The following is a 10,000-nucleotide window of genomic DNA, read 5'->3' on the forward strand; positions in this document are numbered from 1 at the left end:
CGTCCCACTCTCTGTCCTCTCTTCCACCCATTCACCCTCTCTCTCTCTCTCTCTCTCTCTCTCTCTCTCTCTCACCCCTGGTTTTTCTCTTCTCTTCCTTCCATCTCTCTCCAACCCTCATCTCACTCATCCCGTCTTTCTCTCCCCTCTGTCTCTGTCTCTGCCTCTTCTCGCTTCCATCTCCATACCCCTTTCTCTTCATCTCTTTCACTCTCTCTTGTTCTTGTTCTCTCACTCTCTTTTCAGCCTTTCATCTCTCTCTCTCTCTCTCTCTCTCTCTCTCTCTCTCTCTCTCTGTGTCTCTGTCTGTCTACCTTCTCTCGTCCCTTATATCTGTCTCCAGTCTCTCTACCCCCCCCTCTCTTTCTCTTTTTCCCCTTTCATCTCTCACTCTCTCTCTCTCACTCTCTCCTTTCCCGCTTCTCTCTCTCTCTCTCTCTCTCCCCCCTCTCTCTCTACCTTCTCTCGTCCCTTATAATCTGTCTCCAGTCTCTCTATCCCCCCCCCTCTCTTTCTCTTTTCCCCCTTTCATATCTCACTCTCTCTCTCTCACTCTCTCCTTTCCCGCTTCTCTCTCTCTCTCTCTCCCTCTCTCTCTCCCCTCTCTCTCTCTCTACCTTCTCTCGTCCCTTATAATCTGTCTCCAGTCTCTCTATCCCCCCTCTCTCTCTTTTCCCCCTTTTATCTCTCACTCTCTCTCTCTCACTCTCTTTTCCCGCTTCTCTCTCTCTCTCTCCTCTCTCTCTCTCTTTCTCTCTACCCTCTCTCGTCCCTTATATCTGTCTCCAGTCTCTCTATCCCCCCCTCTCTTTCTCTTTTCCCCCTTTCATCTCTCACTCTCTCTCTCTCACTCTCTCTCCTTTCCCGCTTCTCTCTCTCTCCCCCCCCCCTCTCTCTCTACCTTCTCTCGTCCCTTATAATCTGTCTCCAGTCTCTCTATCCCCCCTCTCTCTCTTTTTCCCTTTCATCTCCCTCAAACCCTCTCTCGTCCCTTATATATATTTTTAATCTGTCTCCATTCTCTGTGTCCTCTGTGTGTGTGTCCTCTCTCTCTCCCTCTCTGTTTCTCTTCCCGCTTCTATCTCTCTCCCTCTCTTCCCCCTTCCATCTTTCTCCCCTTCTCTCTCTCTCTTCCCCCTTTCATCTCTCTCTCTCTCCCTCTCTCTCTCTCTCTATCTCAACCCTCTCTCGTCCCTTATATCTGTCTCTCTTCCCCTCTCTCTCTCTACCCCTTTCCATCTCTCTCTCCCCTCCCCCCCCCCCCCTCTCTCTCTTCCCCCATTCATCTCTCTCTCTCTCTCAACCCTCTCTCGTTCCCTTATACCCGTCTCCAGTCTCTCTATTCCCTCTCTCCAACCCCCCCACTCCCCACGCACCCCCTGTCCCCCCCCCCTCTCTCTCTCTCTCTCTCTCTGTGCCCCACCTCCACACGTTCTCTCTTTGTTTCAATGACAATGGAAGGACATGGTATAGTGCTTTTGTTAGCAAACAGACCCCCCCCCCCAAAAAAAAAGGGGACGTGTTGGACTGCTGCCTCATGAATTAGCAGTAGGCCTGTGTGCGGCTTTCGACGACGACGACGACGACGACGACGATGATGATGTAATCAGTAGATAATGATGTCAGACACCACGATGAACACTGTGGTTCGTTGGTTCAGTCTCCCCTTGCCGAGGTGGCTGAATAATGTATGGTGAGCTGCTGCAGCGCTCCAGCTGTGTTGTGTTGTTGTTGTTGTGTTGTGTTGTTGTTGTGTTGTGTTGTTGTTGTTGTGTTGGGTTGTTGTTGTGTTGGGTTGTTGTTGTGTTGGGTTGTTGTTGTGTTGTGTTTTTGTTGTGTTGGGTTGTTGTTGTGTTGTGTTGTTGTTGTTGTGTTGTGTTGTTGTTGTGTTGGGTTGTTGTTGTGTTGTGTTGTTGTTGTGTTGGGTTGTTGTTGTGTTGTGTTGTTGTTGTTGTGTTGGGTTGTTGTTGTGTTGTGTTGTTGTTGTGTTGGGTTGTTGTTGTGTTGTGTTGTTGTTGTGTTGTTGTTGTGTTGGGTTGTTGTTGTGTTGTGTTGTTGTTGTGTTGGGTTGTTGTTGTGTTGTGTTGTTGTTGTGTTGTGTTGTTGTTGTGTTGTGTTGTTGTTGTGTTGTGTTGTTGTTGTGTTGTTGTTGTGTTGTGTTGTTGTTGTGTTGTTGTTGTGTTGTGTTGTTGTTGTGTTGGGTTGTTGTTGTGTTGTGTTGTTGTTGTGTTGTGTTGTTGTTGTTGTGTTGATGTTGTTGTTGTGTTGGGTTGTTGTTGTTGTTGGTCTGTTGTTGTTGTGTTGTTGTTGTGTTGTTGTTGTTGTTATAGTTGTGTTGATGTTGTTGTGTTGGGTTATTGTTGTGTTGTGTTGTTGTTGTGTTGGGTTGTTGTTGTGTTGGGTTGTTGTTGTGTTGTGTTGTTGTTGTGTTGGGTTGTTGTTGTGTTGTTGTTGTGTTGGGTTGTTGTTGTGTTGTTGTTGTGTTGTGTTGTTGTTGTGTTGGGTTGTTGTTGTGTTGTTGTTGTGTTGGGTTGTTGTTGTGTTGTTGTTGTGTTGTGTTGTTGTTGTGTTGGTGTGTTGATGTTGTTGTGTTGTGGTTGTTGTTGTTGTGTTGGTGTGTTGATGTTGTTGTGTTGTTGTTGTTGTTGTTGTGTTGTGTTGTTGTTGATGTGTTGTGTTGTGTTGTGTTGGTGTTGTTGATGTTGTTGTTGTTGTTGTCTTGTGTTGTTGTTGTTGTTGTGTTGTTGGTGTGTTGTGTTGTTGTTATAGTTGTGTTGTGTTGGTGTTGTGTTGTTGTTGTTGTGTTGTGTTGTGTGTTGTTGTTGTTGTTGTGTTGTTGTTGTGTTGTGTTGTTGTTATGTTGTGTTGGTATGTTGATGTTATTGTGTTGGGTTGTGTTAGATTAGGTTGTGTAGGGTTGAGTTGGGTCGTGTCGTGTTGGGTTGGGTTGGGATGATGGGTTGTGTTGTGTTGTTGTTGTGTTGTGTTGGTGTGTTGATGTTGTTTTGTTGGGTTGGATTGGGTTGTGTAGGGTTGAGTTGGGTCGTGTCGTGTGTCGTGTTGGGTTGGATTGGGCTGGGTTTGGATGATGGGTTGTGTTGTGTTGTTGTTGTGTTGTGTTGGTGTGTTGATGTTGTTGTGTTGGGTTGAGTTGGGTCGTGTCGTGTGTCGTGTTGGGTTGGATTGGGTTGGGTTGTTGTTGTGTTGTTGTTGTGTTGGGTTGTTGTTGTGTTGTTGTTGTGTTGTGTTGTTGTTGTGTTGGTGTGTTGATGTTGTTGTGTTGTGTTGTTGTTGTTGTGTTGTTGGTGTGTTGTGTTGTGTGTTGTGTTGTTGTTGTGTTGTGTTGTTGTTGTGTTGGTGTTGTTGTGTTGTTGTTGTGTTGGTGTGTTGATGTTGTTGTGTTGTTGTTGTTGTTGTTGTGTTGTGTTGTTGTTGATGTGTTGTGTTGTGTTGTGTTGGTGTTGTTGATGTTGTTGTTGTTGTTGTCTTGTGTTGTTGTTGTTGTTGTGTTGTTGGTGTGTTGTGTTGTTGTTATTGTTGTGTTGTTGTGTTGGTGTTGTGTTGTTGTTGTTGTGTTGTGTTGTGTGTTGTTGTTGTTGTTGTGTTGTTGTTGTGTTGTGTTGTTGTTGTGTTGTGTTGGTGTGTTGATGTTGTTGTGTTGGGTTGTGTTAGATTGGGTTGTGTAGGGTTGAGTTGGGTCGTGTCGTGTCGTGTTGGGTTGGATTCGGTTGGGGTGATGGGTTGTGTTGTGTTGTTGTTGTGTTGTGTTGGTGTGTTGATGTTGTTGTGTTGGGTTGGATTGGGTTGTGTAGGGTTGAGTTGGGTCGTGTCGTGTGTCGTGTTGGGTTGGATTGGGTTGGGTTGGGATGATGGGTTGTGTTGTGTTGTTGTTATGTTGGTGTGTTGATGCTATTGTGTTGGGTTGTGTTAGATTAGGTTGTGTAGGGTTGAGTTGGGTTGTGTCGTGTCGTGTTGGGTTGGATTGGGTGTTGGGTTGGGCTGATGGGTTATGTCGGGTTGGGTATGGTTGCGTTTTGTCGGATTGTTTTTGGGTTGTGTTGAATTGTGTCGTGTTTGGTTGTGTTGTGTTGTGTTGAGTTGTGCTGGGTTGGGTTGTATTGCGTCGTGTTTGGTTGTGTTGTCTTGGGTTGAGTTGGTTTTGGTTGGGTTGGTTGTGTTGTGTTGTGTTGTTTTGTGTTGGGTTGTGTTGTGTTGTGCCGTGTTTGGTTGTGTTGTGTTGGGTTTGGTTTGGTTGTGATGCTGTGTTGTGTGGTGGTGCATTGAATTGTATCATTTTTTCATCTTCTTTTCTAGTCTATCTATCTATCTTCCTCTTGTTTAATTAACATTATTTTTTTTTTGTCACAACACATAAATTTCTCTGTGTGTGACGAGGTTCGGGCTGCCCCACCCGCTCCCCTCTCCCCTCTTCACTCGCCCCCTCTCCACAATGGAGAGTGCATCGCTACTGAGCAGTGCCACCCCCCACCCCACCCCACTTTTTCCCCACTTTTTTTTTCAACATGGAAATGTATTTATTTCCCCGTCAAACACAACTGCAGGAAAATACAAAAAAACAACAACCCCCCCCCCCCACACACACACACACAAAACAAAATAAAGACCAAAGGAAAAAAAAAGGGGGAAAAAATATATACAGCGCGTAAAGATAGGAACGTTGTGAATTGCTGTTAACAACCAATGCTTTAACTCACTCAGTACGGCCAGTCCTCTCTTCTCCTCTACATAGACCCCTCGGATGTCCAGTGGGTGTCTGAATGACCCAACCTTTAGCTTCCGTCGTCGGAATTGTGGTATTCTTTGTCAACATTCACCTCTTCAGAATAAGAGCCTTCCACTTGCAATATTTTTGATGGTGGTAATTGGGATGAAACGCTGTTAACGTCGTCTCTTTCGCCGTTCGTATGGAGAGAGTTAAAGTCCTCTCATGCGTTCCAGTCCTGTTAATTAAGCTTTTTTTTTCATCCCGCGTCCCTGACAACAGTACGTGGTGGTGGTGACGCTGTGTGAAAATCATTATCGTTATCTGTCTGTCGACAATGTAGGCCCCTTTGTTCAAGCAATGCAGGCGAAAAGCTCCAAGGAAATAATTTATGCCTTCGTATTGTTGTAGTAGTAGACAGCGGTGGTAGACACGATAATCAGCTCTGCGAAATATTCTTTTTCTGCTTGCACTGGGGGGGAAAAAAAGAAAAAAAAAAAAAAAAGAGGCTGGGAGAGTAAAACTGTTGAGAGACAATTAAAGGGTGGTAACTCTCTTCATACACAAGGCACACAACTTCACGTCAGTGCTGTTTGCACTGTTACTGATTTGAGTGATTTAAAAAAAAAAGCAAAAAAAAAAAAAAAAAAAAAAAAGCAAAAAAAAAAAAGAAAAAAAAAAAGCTATTGATGGACATGATTAGCTCTAGGCGTGTTTGTCGTTCTGTGAAGTTTATTCATGCGTTTCGCGGTTAGTTTGTTATTGTGACACATTCTGAATATAGAACAGTGTTTAAAAAACAAACAAACAACAACAACAGTTCATCCCTAGTTAGTTTTGCAGTCACACAGTATTGCCCTTCATTTATCTAAGAGAACACAATATAGCAGGTTCAAGAATAAGCGCTGTAGCAAGATGCAATATGATACAATATGATACGATGCAAAAGCAATACAATGCAACACAACACAGCATAATATGACTTTTATCAGTACATCCCTTACTGGGGGGGAACTTTAGTATCTGTTCATACGCGTGCATTATGAATCACACCCATACTGTAAACACAAGCTTTAAAACATACACATGCATTTAAAAAAAAACCCAAAAAACACATACCCAGTCAGACAGACAACACTGACACACTGACAGACAGCCCATATATTCAGTTCTGTTTGCTGAATCAAAAAAAAAAAAAAAAAAAAAAAAAAAAAAAAAAAGCTCTTGTTTGAAAGCGCACCCTTTGTTGTTTGAACTGCCTAAAGCGAGAAAGAAGAAGAAAAGGAGAAAAATCTATTGTGTTGGAGAGAGAGAGAGGGGGGGGAGGGAGGGAGACACTGGAAAGACACACACAAACACACGCGCGAAAAGTCCGCAAAGAAAGAAATCAAAAGAAGAATGTGTGACAGTTGTGTATAATGGGGGTGGATGTGCGTGTGAGGGGGCGGGGGGGAAGGGGTAGAGATTTTTGTTGTTGTTGTTGCTTTTTTTTTGTTTTTGATTCTGCATCTTCAGACATTTAACGATGTTTTTTTGGTTTTTTTTTATCGCACAATTTAATGTGTTTCTCCTCGACTCAAGCTTTCCGATGTTGCAACCTTAGGGCATGCATTTTATTTCCATTAATCCCCCATCTTCCCCCCCTCCCCCCCGACACACACACCCCCTCCCCCCACGACCCTTACTCTCTATTCTCTCTCTCTCTTTCTCTGTTCCTCAAGCCCCTACCTTTCTCTGCCTCTGTTTCTTCCCCCCCTCTCTCTCTGTCCTTTGTCTCACTATCTCTCCCTCTGTCTCTCTCTGTCTGGCTGACTGTCTCTTTCTCCCCTCCGCCCCCTCTCTCTCTGTCCTTTGTCTCACTATCTCTCCCTCTGTCTCTCTCTGTCTGGCTGACTGTCTCTTTCTCCCCTCCCCCCCTCTCTCTCTCTGTCCTTTGTCTCACTATCTCTCCCTCTGTCTCTCTCTGTCTGGCTGACTGTCTCTTTCTCCCCTCCGCCCTCTCTCTCTCTGTCCTTTGTCTCACTATCTCTCCCTCTGTCTCTCTCTGTCTGGCTGACTGTCTCTTTCTCCCCTCCCCCCTCTCTCTCTCTGTCCTTTGTCTCACTATCTCTCCCTCTGTCTCTCTCTGTCTGGCTGACTGTCTCTTTCTCCCCTCCCCCCTCTCTCTCTGTCCTTTGTCTCACTATCTCTCCCTCTGTCTGTCTGTGTCTCTCTCTGTGTCTCTTTGTCCGTCTATCTGTCTATATCTCCCCTTTGTCCCTGTCTCTATCTGTGTGTGTGTGTGTGTGTGTGTGTGTGTGTGTGTGTGTGTGTGTGTTTTCTCTCACCCTCTCTGTGTGTCTCCCTTTGTCTCTGTCTCTCCCCCTGTCTGTCTGTCTGTCTGTCTGTCTCTCTGTCTGTCTCTATCTCTCCCCCTGTCTGTCTGTCTCTTTCTCTCCCCCCTCTCTCTGTCTCCCTTTGTCTCTGTGTGTTAGTGTGTGTGTGTGTGTGTGTGTGTGTGTGTGTGTGCGTGTGTGCGTGTGTGTGTTACTCGCTTCCGTTCCGTACAGATGTGAGTGATGTTGTGTCTCTCAGTTTGACGCTGTGTTATACTGGTACATTATACATGTATTAAGTATTCAGTATAACTACATTTATATGCGTACATGTTTGTGTGTCTCTTAGAACAACGGCAGATGTGTAAGTCGGCCAAAGTGCTAATATCTTCACCGTTGGAAAATAAAGATTCATTCATTCATTCATTCATTCTGTCTCTACATCTCCCTCTGTCTCTCTCTCTGTCTCTTTGTCTGTCTATCTGTCTCCATATCACCTTTGTCGCTGTCTCTGTCTCTCCCTGTCTATCTGTCTGTCTGTCTGTCTGTCCATCTACTTCTCTGTCATCGAGTAGGGTTTTTAGTTGGAATTCATTCAGTCACGTGTTCAGTGTTGGTGCAGGCTTTCATGTTTTGTTGCGGCCCAATAGTGCGTCAGTGATGAGGGACCTTCCGTTCTCAGTCTCTGTCTCAGTCTCTGTCTGTCTGTCTGTCTGTCTGTCTCTCTCCAGCATTTCACTTAATCCAGATCGCTGGATCTGTGTGTTTAGCGCGCGAGCGTGTATGTGGGTGTGTATAATTATGCGCGCGTGCATGTGTTTGAGGGAGGGGAGAGGAGAGAGAGAGAGAGATAATGAGAGAGAGAGAGAGAGAGAGAGAGAGAGAGAGAGAGAGAGAGCTTGCAAGTCACATGCGCATTGATATATTATTCACACTATTTGATTCATTATGTAATATTTTTGTTTGTGGCCCACTCCTTTGCTATGGGCCGGAGGCCTAACAAATAAACCATTGTCTTGTCTTGTCTTGTCTTGTCTGTCTCTCTCTGTGCCTGAGTACGTGCCTGCCTGCCTGCCTGTCTGTCTGTTTGCGTGTATGTGCCTGTGCCCGTCCCTGCATAATTATGCGTGCGTGTGTCCGAAATAGTATCCTTTTTTATTATTATTATTATTTCATGTTTTGTTCTTCTTCTTGTTCGATTTTTTATTTTTTTGGCATAGAAATGTCAAGAAAACGATCAGTGGATAAAAACAACAACAACAACAACAAAAAACTTGACACGACGCAGTGGGAAACCTGACATCATCATTTCCCAACAGACTGATTCGCTTCTCTCCATCCATTCAGCATCGTGGCTACAGAAAGGTGAAATTAACTCTCTCCATACGAACGGCGAAAGAGACGACGTTAACAGCGTTTCACCCCAATTACCATCATCAAAATATTACAAGCGGAAGGCTCTTATACTGAAGAGGTGAATGTTGACAAAGAATACCACAATTCTGACGACGGAAGCTAAAGGTTGGGTCATTCAGACACCCACTGGACATCCGAGGGGTCTGTGTAGAGGAGAAGAGAGGACTGGCCGTACTGAGTGAGTTAAATTAGGAAGACGTGGAGGCAACTCGCCAGGAAATTAATTTTCTTTTTGATTTCTTTTTTTCTTCTTTTTTCTTTTTTTGTGTGTATAAGGTAGGCACAGTAACCTGTTGTTGTTGTTGATTTTAATCATAACTTGAGAGTCCAAAGTATACAAGAAGATATATATCCATTTCCTTGATCCTCGAAGAAAAGATAACAACAACAACAACAACAACAAACCATACACATCCAACGTTATACAAAATCGCTTTTTAATAAATAGATAGAGAGAGAGACTGACAGACAGAGATGTATTGTGGAAATTGAAACATGTTCTGGTTCAGGAAAATGGGGCGTTTTAATGTTTACTATCACTACTACTACAACTGCCCGACTCGTCCTCAGAAAAAAAAAGAAAAAAAAAAGAAGATCTGAGCACGTCTCCTCTTTTGCAACATCTCCACTGGCTCCCTGTCACACAGAATAAAGTACAAGGTCAGCACTCAGTGCCCCTTCCTATCTTTGTGGCTGCCTTCACCTCTACACTCCATCTCGCTCTCTACGATCGGCTTCGGATCCACTCTGTTTATACGCATACCTAGATTCAAACACTCGACTGTTGGCCGCCGTTCTTTCTCAGTCTGTGGACCTTGCAGTTGGAATGAACTTCCTCTTTCGCTTCGTCAGGTCTCCCGCACCCAGCTCTTTCAAGCCTGGCCTTAAATCCCACCTCTCCCCAAAATAGCCTCCCTTCCCTGCCTCTTCCTTGTCTTCAGTTTCTCAGTTTCAGAGTTATGCATGCGTGTGAATGACTGTTGCGAAAGCGCTTTGATTTATTTGTTTCTGCACAAGATTCAGCGCTATATAAATACCACCACTACTACTACTACTACTTCTACTACTATTACTACCACCAACAACAAGGATGATGATAATGAAATGTGTTTTCTGACGATGTGTTCCAGACAATCCCAAGTCCAGCATCTGCTGTCTGCAGGGCTGTCTGGCTGTCACGGCTGTCGGCTTCTCTTTCTTCGTGGCCCTGCCCACAGGTCAGTGTGCTGTTTGGGTCAGGATGCTGCTGCTGCTGCTGCTAATATGATAGTCAGTCGTGTCCGACTATGACCACCAGAACAGTAAAGGAGGCCTCTGCTGTCCTCACCATCTGGGCTGGAATTTGAGTATCGTGGAGAGTGTCTTGCCCCACTGTTTATGAAATACATGGATAGCTCACTGGCCAGGAAAGCTGAAGCCAACTGGGCGCCATATTGTTTCTCGTATTCGGCCGTCAGTCCGTTGACAAGTCGTTTTGCTGACTGGTGGTAGTTTCCGAACTGAAACCGTGTATCTTCGATGAAATGGTGTTGTGCTTGCCCCCACA

At 44.7% G+C, this 10,000-nt stretch overlaps 1 protein-coding gene across 1 annotated transcript in view; it reads left to right on the forward strand.

Moving 5' to 3' along the window:
- Positions 1 to 10,000, forward strand: part of LOC143285256 (uncharacterized) — a 54,651-nt gene that overhangs the window by 26,332 nt on the left and 18,319 nt on the right. Inside the window, exon 3 of the mRNA XM_076592514.1 lies at positions 9,585 to 9,671. Within this exon, the coding sequence (XP_076448629.1) occupies positions 9,585 to 9,671 (87 nt within the window). The remainder of the gene's footprint in view (positions 1 to 9,584; positions 9,672 to 10,000) is intronic.

The sequence above is a fragment of the Babylonia areolata genome, chromosome 8 (genome assembly GCF_041734735.1).
Source record: "Babylonia areolata isolate BAREFJ2019XMU chromosome 8, ASM4173473v1, whole genome shotgun sequence".
Taxonomy (NCBI): Eukaryota; Metazoa; Mollusca; class Gastropoda; order Neogastropoda; family Buccinidae; genus Babylonia; species Babylonia areolata.